General features: G+C 35.4%; 1 protein-coding gene across 1 annotated transcript; it reads right to left on the bottom strand.

Moving 5' to 3' along the window:
• Positions 1-21: 21 nt before the first annotated feature.
• LOC117333260 lies at positions 22-12,580 on the bottom strand. Its single transcript, XM_033892474.1, has 3 exons — positions 11,580-12,580; positions 9,138-10,040; positions 22-1,183 (listed from the first exon to the last, which is right to left on the bottom strand). The coding sequence occupies exons 1-3, from the start codon at positions 12,004-12,006 to the stop codon at positions 1,011-1,013; spliced, it is 1,503 nt and encodes a 500-aa protein (XP_033748365.1). The 5' UTR covers positions 12,007-12,580; the 3' UTR covers positions 22-1,010.
• Between the last annotated feature and the right edge of the window lie 1,097 nt (positions 12,581-13,677).

Here is a 13,677-nt window from a genome sequence, read left to right as displayed (position 1 = left end):
ACGAACTTGCAGACTGAATTCATTTCTACTCGAGTATAAATTTTAAATTTGTTTTGAAAGGTTTAATATCTTGTGTCTTCTGTGTAATACTTTTAAATCATAATGTTAATTTGATCACATAAAATGTCATCAATATGTATAACAATGTTATTAGTGTTATGAGGCTTTATCTACATCTCGTGCCTCAGAATGAAATATCAACCTTGCGTCTCCTGTCCTAATGCGTTCTGTTGGATTGCAACACTATTTGTCATTGATGCTATTCTTCAGGTAAATAACCCAGCGGTTACTCCAAATACACTCGCTATGTCCATTCTATAGTAACGGTTTCAGAATGGTATCCAAGTCTTACACTTGCTATATTAGTAGTCGGTTAGGTATGCTTCAACTTTTGACATTTACAAGGACAGACCCCACGGTCTCGCCTCGTCCCCGGTTATACGTGGTGATATTGTAAATTTGTCTCTTATATATTCTAAGTCACATGATATCTATTCCATCCTTTTCACCCAGTATTAATTTAAATATTTAAAACTCGAGTTTTTACCAGTGATATGGACAATATGTCTGTCATACTGACTTCTGGTACGTGTGTACTCCAGTCGATTGGGTGTGTGTGTAGTCTCTTGCTGGAGAGAGTGGATTTGTACCTTGTAATTATGTTCTGTTAAGTAAAGTTGAATTGGATATATTGAATACTTTACACTCGCCTTTGATTAAAGTTGAATTGGATGTGTTGAATACTTTACACTCGCTTTTGTGTAAAGTTGAATTGGATATATTGAATACTTTACTCTCGCCTTTGTGTAAAGTTGAATTGGATTTGTTGAATACTTTACACTCGCCTTTGTGTAAAGTTGAATTGGATTTGTTGAATACTTTACACTCGTCATTGTGCCATATTTCCTAAATAAGCAGCAATCTCAGAAGTCATATCCAGAAATCCACAACCTAGAGGTATCGGGTAAATATTTCAGTTTGGAGAGGTTTCACAGTCGAACATATTAAGTTTATGTAACAATGACCATTCGACGCATGCCATCGGCCATCGCCTGCTTCTCAAGGCTTTCGCGAGCTCTCTCCAGTGATCTGTTGGACGCTCCATAACTAAGGCGCTGCCATTTGTCAAGGGATTGCATCGAGGTCTTGGGAGAATCCAAAGATGTTGGTCTGAATGACTGCCCTGTAAATACAATACAGATACAATTGACAGCAATTAATATAAGCTCGACAGTAATTTAAGAATCTTCGTAAATTTTATCCTAACTTTGAAAAAGAATAAGGGTTTTCTGGCTTGGCGTGTTTGCGAATCTGGCGTTGAAATGTCTAACAATAAAACGGTGCATTTGTTTTTGAAACAAAGCTACACTAAAACTTGATTTACGGCAATTACCAGATGTGGAATTACATAAAGAATAAAGCTATCTAAACACTCCCCTTGCTATATCTAGTTGATTTCGAACAGCTGTTAGGGTTTAAAAGAGGACGTACTTTTATTTCTGATTAAAAACTTTGGTTTGTTTAAGTATTTTCCACATTATTTTGGAAATGTATCACATTATACCTTATTCTTTGAAGTTTGATAAATTGATGAGGATTTTATCTAGATCATAACGATACAAGTATCAACTCATGTAGCTTCAGTGACAAATTGGAAATTAAATTGTTCATTTCGATTGACAAAAGCAAAAAGGTTCCATCGTGAATTAGAAAATCATTGCACTGATATCAATTTCGAGCTTGAATTACGGTTAAGTTATAAGTCGGTATTCTTTGATGTGATTCAAATATACCTCTGGACGTTGGTTTTACAACATATTATTTTGAATAATTAAATGATTTTGAGGGTATCCTTAAAATAAATGGGTCAGAAAAATGAGTCATTTGACGTAACTTTTAGCATTTCAATTATTAAGGATTTCATATAAATTGGAATCCTGAGAGTGATCGAGTGGTTGGTAGTCGCCGGATTAATTACTAACAGGTACAATCTACGTCCAGGATCACGTTAATTATAACAACATTTGATATTTTTTAGAGTGGTAATGAGAAACAAAACTATAAATTATTTTAATGGATTTAGATAAATGCTTTAACACTTATAAAGTGATATACAAAAACTGTATACATGTACCAGGTACTCTTTAATAAAAATATATAAAATCTTAAAACATACATTAGACCAACGATATATTAGGGATATAACGCGAGTGATGTATTGGGCTGCCAATGTCTATTACAGGGATGACTACATAGAATATATATGATAAAGGTCATCAGTCACGCTTTACAAAAATAGAGTTTTTGGTGTTTCAAATTACATCGTCATTTAAATCTATTTTCAGTAAGTATTGATATGAATTAATTGGTACGATTTTTATACTCCGTTAACTGGAATTTTTTATGTTACCTTTCGGAGTTCTTGATATGAAAGTACATTTTTCATATTTTAACACTTAAGCGGTATATTCAATCAAAAATCGCCATCCATATTCAATTAAAAATCGACTATAAATGGAAGTGTATTGGTCTTTGTTTGTGCTTTTATTTCAAACTGTGGTTGTTACTTATGGTGTTATTCTTATTGGTTTGAGGGCTTATTACCGGAACTCAACAACAAAATACGACATAACGTAAAATGCTTATTTTGAATGTGATGGTGTAAAAGGTCTTTTTAACCACCAACATAATCTGATCAGGTGTTTTAAATAAAAGTTTGTAGATGTGATGTTATGGTGTAAGTATGAGCTAGGTCTGCCTAGGGGTTCATGCTACATCGTTAACAGAATGTCTCAACGTACATCATAGTGATCAATATATAAACCTCTTTCCTAAGTGGGCGAGAATGTATAAATACAATGAAGAAAGTTTAATACCGTAGATAAATTCAGCATACAAGGATACGCTATTCAGAATATCTACGGGCGAAATTTATATTCGAGGTATCGGAAAGTAGTTATCATAATACAATAATAGATATCGATCTATATAATGACGACGCAATATAAGCGATCTTGCTCTGAAAATACAAGTGTAATATGGAAAACTGCCAGATATTTAATCTAATATATATATATATACATATGTATATATTTATTGCTTTATGTAAATCTGCTATACTTCAGCCATTTAAATGATCGGTAAACGATGATCGAAACACATTAACCTTCAGGAAATGACGCAAATACATATGAAAACGATGGAATACATCAAGTTAAGCAGATTGTCACGTTAAAAAACCATTGCTATTTATAGATCAACAACATTTTGCCATGTATGAGAATCATCTTACACGTCTACAACTTAAATATACATGTATACATATGCCAAAAAATCCACTTTCCTCTCTGGTTTAATTCCCCTTATTTGATTGAAGTTAAGAATGAGAGTATTTTATAAACGTTTAACACAGAAAATGTATTACGTAGGTACCAGCCTTTGGTCGGACAGTAACAAAAAATTAATCTAAAATACTTCGAAAATCTGGTTCAGACAAAACCAAGAAAATGTGGTGAAACCTATAATGCTATAGATGTCACCAATTGATTTCAGACAGATCATATTACTAAGAAATTTGACTTACAACAAGTGTTAATTTGCTAAAAGACTAAACAAAACTTACTAAGATTTCTCTTGAAAAGGTACATGTAGTAGTTTATTAATCAATCTAAAGTTACCTTATTAATAGTTACACAATAATTGCTAATTGCAAATGTCGTCGAAACATGAGTAAGTTTTAGCACAATGCTTTCACCTTCCAGTTGACAGATTCATTTTTACGTTCACAAAACATAATCTCCTACTGAAAGCACCTTTTTATATTTCATTATCTCATAATCTTATTAATTCCGATATGTAGGAAAAATTAATGCAGGTACAATCAAAAGACATTTCCGAAGGACACAAATAAAACCGTTTTATACTATACTGAGCACGTCAAGGTTTATATCGCGTTTACTACGTATTTCTAAACATTATTTGTTTAGTAAATTGGTAAAAAGAGACCGATAATTGGGAATGTTTTTATACTTGCAGAAAGGTAACTCTTTCAGGAACAGCCATATTGGCGATCAATAAATGATCGATGATTAAAGCACAAGGCTACACTAGATAATTGCTACTTGATCAATATATCAGATATCTATGTCAGGGACAATGAGAAATACTCCGTCTGAGGGTCACAAACGGTGGGGTTTTACCGTCTGAGGGTCACAAACGGTGGGGTTTTACCGTCTGAGGGTCACAAACGGTGGGGTTTTACCGTCTGAGGGTCACAAACGGTGGGGTTTTACCGTCTGAGGGTCACAAACGGTGGGGTTTTACCGTCTGAGGGTCGCAAACGGTGGGGTTTTACCGTCTGAGGGTCACAAACGGTGGGGTTTTACCGTCTGAGGGTCACAAACGGTGGGGTTTTACCGTCTGAGGGTCACAAACGGTGGGGTTTTACCGTCGGAGGGTCACAAACGGTGGGGTTTTACCGTCTGAGGGTCACAAACGGTGGGGTTTTACCGTCTGAACAACATTAAGGGTGAGATTTACCGTCTGAGGTCACAAACGATGGGGTTTTACCGTCTGAGGGTCACAAACGGTGGGGTTTTACCGTCTGAACGACATTAAGGGTGATATTTACCATCTGAGGTCACAAACGGTAGGGTTTTACCGTCTGAGGTCACAAACGGTGGGGTTTTACCGTCTGAGGTCACAAACGGTGGGGTTTTACCGTCTGAGGTCGCAAACGGTGGGGTTTTACCGTCTGAACAACATTAAGGGTGATATTTACCATCTGAGGTCACAAACGGTGAGGTTTTACCGTCTGAGGTCACAAACGGTGGGGTTTTACCGTCTGAACAACATTAAGGGCGAGCTTAACCGTCTGAGGCTGAGTTGAGAATGGGTTAATTTATACTCTGATGAACGTTTAGGGAGAACTTTACCGTCTGAGGCCGAGGTGAGAGTGGGTTAATTTAGACTCTGAGGAACGTTATGGATGAACTGGGGCCGAGGTGAGAGTGGAGTTACACTGTCTGACTATCATTAAGGGGGAACTTTACCGTCTGAGGCGAGGTGAGAGTGGGTTAATTTAGACTCTGAGGAACGTTAAGGGAGAACTTTACCGTCTGAAGCGAGGTGAGAGTGGGTTAATTTATACTCTGAGGAACGTTATGGATGAACTGGGGCCGAGGTGAGAGTGGAGTTACACTGTCTGACTATCATTAAGGGGGAACTTTACCGTCTGAGGCTGAGTTGAGAATGGGTTAATTTATACTCTGAGGAACGTTAAGGGGAACTTTACCGTCTGAAACTGAGGTGAGAGTGGGTTAATTTATACTCTGAGGAACGTTATGGATGAACTGGGGCCGAGGTGAGAGTGGAGTTACACTGTCTGACTAACATTAAGGGGGAACTTTACCGTCTGAGGCTGAGTTGAGAATGGGTCAATTTATACTCTGAGGAACGTTAAGAGGAACTTTACCGTCTGAAACTGAGGTGAGAGTGGGTTAATTTATACTCTGAGGAACGTTATGGATGAACTGGGGCCGAGGTGAGAGTGGAGTTACACTGTCTAAGGAACGTTAAGGATGAATGTAATCGTCTGGGGGTCAGTAAGGGTGGATTTTTTACTGGCTGAGGAACGTTAAGAGTGAACTTTTTCGTCTTTGGGTCAGTAGGAGTGGGGTTTTTACTGTCTGAGAAACATTAAGGATAAACTTCACCGTCTAGGGTCAGTAAGTGTGGGTTTTACTATCTGAGGAACTTTAAGGGTGAATTTTACAGTCTAAGGCTAAGTTATGATGGAATTTGACCGTCTGAGGAACGTTAAGGTTGAGCTTTACAGTCTGAGGATTACTAGGGATGGGTTCAATCATATGAAGGTCAATTGGGAAAGCTTTTACCCTTTGAGAGTTAGTAAGGAATAATTATGTCGCTTGTTGGTCACTTAGGATGTTTATTGATTAAATCACTAATAATAACGTAAATACCACAAAAATAGGAATACAAAATCAGTCTTCTGACACATACACGTTGTTAACCAAAAGTGGTACTTGCAGTGATGCTTCCAATCTTATTCACATAAGTATGCCGTTCAGTCACAAATGATATAGAGGCACGATCTTTTATTAAGTGGCACGCAAGCATGTGTAATGATTTTTGCGAATGTGTTATATAGTCATGACTGCTAATAAACAATATTGTAAATAAGTATTGCTGGAGGAGTTACCGGGTAACATGTCTTAGTTGTTAACGCGTCGGCTTATGTACAAACGGTAGGATGGACAGAGCATAAAATTCGCGAACATTTGATATAGCTGATCCACACATGAATTCACGATTATTCATATCCTCTAAGAATCGTAAAGCCTTGTTAAGTATTCATATCTTTCGCATACTATAATTTGTGAGGTCGACATTTCCCTGTCTTTTTCTATTTTGCAATAATTGCTTCGCTCATAATTTGAATTAGAGATTGTTATTGATAGAAATTTACGTTAAATATGTATAATAAAGTGACCACCGTTATCATCTTCTGGAAGTGACAAATAAACAATCCTGTAAGGTAAACATGTTAAACGACACACAAGTTTTATAGACATCGATATCAACGCCATTTCATTGAACAACATTTGAAGAAAGAAAATGGATTCTTGATAAACAATGTTATCGGTTTAGATTTAGATCAGGGTTTATCTAGATATATTGTTATCGTCTACACCCTCGAATTGCTGATCATGAACAAGGCATATCAAACCTTGTATTTAATACTAATCAAACCATGCTGACATATCCATTATCAATACACGAGATAGGTTTACACGTCCCTGATTCTAGATAAGGTAATCGACATTGGAATCTTGAACTCCAAAACTGGGTGTCAAATAGTTAAGTCCATTGATGCACATGACAAGACCATTTAAAGTCGCTGGCCTGATTGTGTGAACGAGACGTACTTTTAACAATATCCAAAACACGTAGTTCAATAAAATACAATTTTTACCTGTGGTAATATTAAAATTTACATCTATATTCTACATTATGTATTTCATTCATGTGTGACGTGTGACCTCTTTATGAAGTAAATTATGGACCATGAGCTTACTTAAGTGGTAATATTAGCTGTATAAAACGTTTAACTCGCCATTGTACTTCATAAGTAAGAGCAATTCCGTATTTACATATTATATAATATTACAGTGCAAGTCGTAGTCACATTTTTGTTTTTAAATTTCTGTGCCTCATGTTTGGAAACGAAATGAAATGTTAACAATGTACATGTATATATCTACAACAGGTATTTATTGAATATTTGTAAAAAGATTAGAGTGGGTTTGTGTTTTCAATATTTGCATAGATATATATTACATTAGATTTGTAATGAATATTTACACAGGTATACATATATATTTCCATGTGATTTAGTAGTTAAGATATCTGCAGTGTTCGTTTACTTTTCTTAACTCACAGAGCAAGTTATGGTTTCGCATTTTAATTAACGTCAGCCGAAGGTTTACAATTATAAATTTGCATTTAAACTGGCAAAAGACATCAATACCCTTCTCCTCTGCAATAATTCGTCCCGTACACAAAGGGTCAAAGATGAACAGTGTCTCTTTCACCTTAAAATATCCCAAAATAAAACACATTTCTCAAAAGGAAACCATTTATTTATACACGAAAAGGAAACGGATGGACTTTGTATAGTTTATAACCCATTGGATTTTCAAGCTTACCAAATTGCACTAAGATTGGACTACATATTGCTTTTCAGCCATAATAATATTGCTAAATTTACATCAGAAAAAAAAGTTTTCTTTTTGCAATAACCTTTGACTAGTTATATATTTTATAGGACATTGATACGACATGTTTCCTTTCCATCTACAAACAACCAACACAACATTAATAAAGTACGAACTATAGCTCTATTTAAGTAACATTATTGTTTGTTTGCTCCCTGTATGTTGTCGGCTTACACACCTTTCAGAATGCATAAGTAGACAAGTAAATTCGTGTTAAGACTTTAACGAGTTGCATATTTGCATGGCACAAACACATATTTAGACAGAGGTAAGTTAGTTGATGTGAAGTTAATTGAAAGTTCCAACACTTCAAACGCTAACGATTTAATTTCGTTTCGTTTATTTATAGATTATTGATTTTGGATAGCACGGGAACGTCGTGTCTTTAAGAGAACGAGTTTTTAAGCCCATGATTATATGGACACAAAGGCCCATTTGTCGCCACAGTGCTAGACAGGGGACATTTTGGTTTAATTATTTATCTAGTTGATTATCTATAAAATAGAACTGTTCTATATATGTATTGACCACCGTCCTCCGCTAGTTAAAATATTGACCTAAGCGACCAGTTTGGTCAATACAACCTTGCGATAATGTGTTTATATAGCACCTGGAGAGTAAGATTACAGAAACTGTACCAAACAAACAGGGCAAGGTTGACCATATATATATATATATATTTATCAATGATCTTGCTATAATTGAGGAATTCAATAATAAGCTCGAGAAACAGGATTCAGTTAACAGCTTTTCAAGAGAAACAATATCATACCGTAGGAAATAAAAAAAACTTATTCTATATATACATGTACATGTACATGTAGTTGCTAATATTCGCGGGGGGTTTAATTTCGCTACGTTAGCGGTCAATAATATAACACAAAAATAAATACCCAGCGATCATGTATATACACAGATGTACAGAAGTATTTGGGACAACCGCTAAATATTAGGGAGATAAATTGAACAACTATACAGTTTAGGGAATTATAATAGGAAGACTTAAGCGTTTTTCACGCAGTTCAATAAATTCTTTATAATTCATATGTTATGTAAAATTCGGCTGAATGCTCAAAACTTACTATTGCATTGCACCAAATATATATTTTGACGCAAGTTTTGATTTGTCAATAGTAGTTTTATTTTTTCCTTAATGGAAATGTAAATCATACCTCTTGATTTATTCTGAGAATATTTACACGCAAATGTCGATTTATAACAGTAATTCTACTTGACTTCGTCATATCTATATACGGTAGTTGATATATCAGCAAAATATTTTCACGCAAATGTTGATTTGCTATCAGCTAGATAGTTGAAATCACAGAACCTTGCACTTACCAGCACTGTCGATATCCTGCAACAAGCCCGCCGAATATCCACTAGCATGCACCATTTTGACGGTCATTGGGTTCAACTTAATGTCTCGGATCTTTTTGGCTGCATTAACTTTGACTATCAAATTCTTTTGTGCGTCCTCGAGTTCATGAGTGTTGCGTTCGTCTCTGCCGAGTGCATTGTACATCCGTGATGTCACTTTTATGCTTCCTTCATACACCTTCTTCAGTTTGTGAACCTCTTTTTGCACTTCGTATCTCTCTTTCTTGATGTCCATCATCTTCTTTCTAATCATTTTAGCACGTTTTTCCAGTTGCTTGATTTCTTGTTTTATGATATCTGCCTTTTCCATTATCATATCCACGGCTTTCTGTGACGTTGTGTCCTTATGATGGAGCCTTTCGAATGTTTCAGCCAAGTCCTCTTTTTGCATTTCGATTTCGTCGTTTATGAATCCAAGGGTGTCTGAGTAGGTCAGTTCCTGTTTTCGACATACTCTTCTGTCCGTAAGTGCATGTTGCAACTTTCCATTAATCAATTTTGAATTAAATCCAGCTCTCTTCACCTTTCCTTTCCGTTCTTCTGAGTTCATATGCCGTCTACGTATGATCTCACTGATATCAATCTTCTGTTGAAGGTATCTGTTTGCTTCATCCAGTAATTTCCTCGGGTACGCCTCGTCTGCTGTGACCCAGTCCTTGATCGGTGTTGTGATCTTGGGGAAAACCCCAATGACTTCAGACATCAAGTGCAAAAGTGTGCCATAGTGCGAGATATAAACTTCAAAGTTGGACGCTTCGAATTCACGATAGTCTCGATAACGATTTTCCAGCAACATAATGCCATCGAGAATTTCCTGTGTCCACCTTCCTGTTTGGTTCTCGTAGTCTTGGGCTGCCACAATATCTGTTTAGCGAAACAATTAATTAATTATAAAATAACAAGATGAGACTAGACCTACCTAACAAAATCGTACTTCTAGCGGAAAATAAAGATGTAGCGAGCGAATATAATTTATACTGCAACCATTAATATGATCGCTGAAAGACTCGTACTTTAATAACACCTTTATATATCAACATATTGTTTAGCTGGTAATATTCGCTGTTGATTTAATTTAACTTTATTCGCAGTGATTAAATATAGTGTGAAAATTAATTCTATGGGAATATCCATAATACAAGCAGATTTATAGGTTTTAGTGCAAAATGTTTAAAAGGCAATGATAAACAAAATTTAATACCTGGGTACCCGTAAAATGTAAGTCTGACTGAGACAACAGCGAAATATTAGCCCCATGCAATTTTAACAAATATACAACAGTAGATGCAACATTGTCACAATTATGCCTAATTATTATAAATTTTAAGTGAAGTGGTCAAATATATGGAATTTCAAAAAGAAAGATAAAACGATCCAAAACAGCCATTAGAAAAAAGAAGGCGAATGTGCAGTAACATGAGTAATTCATTCGTTACTTGTGGGTGAAAATGAAGCACGTTTATACTATGTATCTTCTTAATCGATGGCAACCGTTGCCTGCATGTGAACGTAAATCTACATTGGGACCAAACGTTCCGAAAGTTAAAGCGTCTACTTCAACATCGACGACGTCCAATCTAGATCCAATTTGCGGTCGTGATTATAAGATGAAATGGGTTGGAATGTATGTATTGCGAGTCAACGATGGTTTATTTTAAAAAAGGATTCATTTTTTGATTGTCTGATTTATTATATTTAAAAAAAACGTTTTAGAATACTGGTTTGTTCAGTGTCGCTATTTGTCAAGAAAACCTTTGGTAAAAGTCGGATTCATAAACATAGTAAATGATAAACGTATATTCTTAATAAAAGATTTAAACTTCAAAGTGTATTTTCATTGAAATATCATTACATAGCTTGAACCACTACCAAGACACTGTACCCGGTTACAGTACACTGACAAGTTGCTAGCCAGCCAACCTATTCAAAGCTGAGCAGCAAGCAGAGTGCTGTATCAATGTTGTATGACTTATGGTAGGTGTTAAGACAAATCCTTAACATTCTTAATTTGGAATTTAAATCCAACTTTTTCTTGTTTTGTAGTGATTTACCGACCATCGGCAATTTGATTCTGTCAAAACGAATTGCCAAGTAAAGTGCTAGGAAACAAAGTATAGTGTTATGGAGTATAAACAAGGTAATGTGCACAAAAGGTACAGCTAAATTGATTAGTGCTCGTTTCTGTCTAATCCCAAGTTCAATAATGAATTCTTACATTAGTCACCTCCTACATGGATAAAATCAGCTATATATTTTTTCAATCCCGACTTTTCTTTCTAATCTTTTAGATTTCAAATAAAAAATGGAATAATTTCAAGTAGGAATAACGTAATCTGAAAGTTTCACACACACAACATATTTAAATATTACAAAGTTTGACATGCCATTCTTAAATCTACTTACCTTTACAAGTAGTTTCCTGACAGTAGCTGAGGCAGTATTTCTGTACATGGTCACTTAGAGCACTCTGTAGTCGTCTTCTACCCTGTGTTATCATGGCCTCAAATGATTTAGCACGATTCACGACTCTTTTCAGTTCCCAATATATCTTCTTGTTGTCATTTGCGACAGACTGTTGTTTTACTTTTTCCATTGTGAAGGCGAATTCTTTGTAGTTAGACCACTGTTTTATTCCAATTTTAGCTTTTACAGCTGTGAGATACGCGATCCAGTCGTCCACATGATCATCGTTTGCAGTTTTTAACCATTTGTTGTAGAAGACTTCCAGTTCCCTTTCCACAGCATATACTAAACTCATAGCCTTTCTCCGCTCAGATTCCAGAGACAGCGGATGGCCGTCGGCGGAGGAGTAGGAAGCTATTCTGAACATGATGAAGTTTGTCCACCGTATCCTCCTCTAAATCATTTTCATCAATATAAAATCATCATAAAGACATATATCTAGTCCATCCAAAGTGCCATTCAGATAAAAAGTTCTCTCTTCTTAACTATGTTAAATATCCCACAAAATTCCAGATCCTAGAGAAGGTTGTGTTGTGAATGGTTTAACCTTCTGGTTTAACGTGTTTATCTAAGACAACCTATAGCGATAGCAGTCCTGCCCACAGTTAAATGTCAGGAAACATCAATATTCCGTGGTCTTCACTCTGTTCACGACACAGTGAACCGATACGACATTTACATCCGAAATAAAATATGTAAATATTCGCTTACGTGTTTACATCCGTAAGTGTAAAAGATTTAATATGTGACAGTTAGATCGTTGTAATATGTCCACATCTCCCTAGTATTAAAGTCCCCCTTAGGGATAAGTAGAGTCCTCACACCTCGACTCACCTGTTACCTGTTCAGTACAGGTAAATTCCTATCGTTATATAGGTATTGGTGTTTACTGATACACCTGCCGATTAGCCATGTATGGTATTTCTTGTGCTATAGACAAATAATCGTATAACCAACCCTCCGAACACTATCTCGTTCCGTGTCATCTGGCTTATGTTCAATGGAGTTGTGTATTTAAAAATGTCCCTTTAAGTCTAGGCTTAGAGTATTTCACTGCCGCTAACGGAGGTTTATGGTAGAAGTATCGTTCTGCGTTTTTCAATAGGTCCTCAAACATTTACTATAAATATGTTGTTTTTTTGCGAGAATTTCTCTTCGCGAGGATACTTTAAGCAACTAGCAATGCAGTCACGGCAATAAGAAATGCATCATCCATCACTAATGTGAAGTGTCAGTAACGCATTTTAAACCCGGGGGATAAATTCTTTGCAGAAAATTTCTAAAAAGTTAAATTCTATTTTGTTTACCCCAAAAGATAAATTGAAATACTTGTTCTGAAATATTTGACAATTAATTCCTCCGTAAAATAGAACTTTTTCTGGCCACAAAAAAAAAACAAAAACAAAAACAAAACAATCAAACAAAAACAACTTCAAATGACTCTTATTATTGATGGGCCGTGAAATAATACCAAACAAAAATAAATAAATCTATTTTAAAGGAATTTATCAAGATAAATAAAAATCTGGGAGTCGACATATATCGTTACTGGCTTTACCAGTGTTACAGTAAACTGAGGACTCACGTTTAGAGGGTATACGTTTTCTTTTCATTACTTTGATGTACTTTTGTTTCTGTTGTTTTGTTCTGTAGGTTGTGGCCCTTTGTTACATATATTTTAGATTAAATCTTAACATAAATCAATGCTCCAATACAAAGTATTTTCAGCATAATGAGTTTAACAAGTGCAAACCAAATGACAAACAAAAGTAATTAACTAAAGTTAGAATTAGATTCGTATAATCTATATTGCAATTTTAAACTGAAAACAAATTGTCCATGCAATTTATACACTCAAGTAAAAACGTAAATGAAAACTGTTGGTATTTAAACAAAGGACGATAATCATTAAGATTAGATCATATTCACTATTGCTGTAATGTTAGAAGGAGCGATATTCAAATAGACGATATCTAATAGGGTCTCACACAATTATGTCAGTATACACAATAAAATAAAAGTATTAGGTTTACGTACA

This window comes from Pecten maximus, chromosome 8 (assembly GCF_902652985.1).
Source record: "Pecten maximus chromosome 8, xPecMax1.1, whole genome shotgun sequence".
Taxonomy (NCBI): Eukaryota; Metazoa; Mollusca; class Bivalvia; order Pectinida; family Pectinidae; genus Pecten; species Pecten maximus.
Note: the sequence above shows the minus strand (reverse complement) of the source record. Positions and strands in the feature narration are given on the sequence as shown.

Bases quoted from the DNA above. Each gene is read 5' to 3' on its own strand.
- LOC117333260 (XM_033892474.1), bottom strand. From the start codon at position 12,006: ATGTTCAGAATAGCTTCCTACTCCTCCGCCGACGGCCATCCGCTGTCT. The intron at 10,041-11,579 runs GTAAGTAGATTT...TTCGCTAAACAG, and splicing joins TCAGGAAACTACTTGTAAAG to ATATTGTGGCAGCCCAAGAC. The intron at 1,184-9,137 runs GTAAGTGCAAGG...TTGTATTTACAG, and splicing joins GCAGGATATCGACAGTGCTG to GGCAGTCATTCAGACCAACA.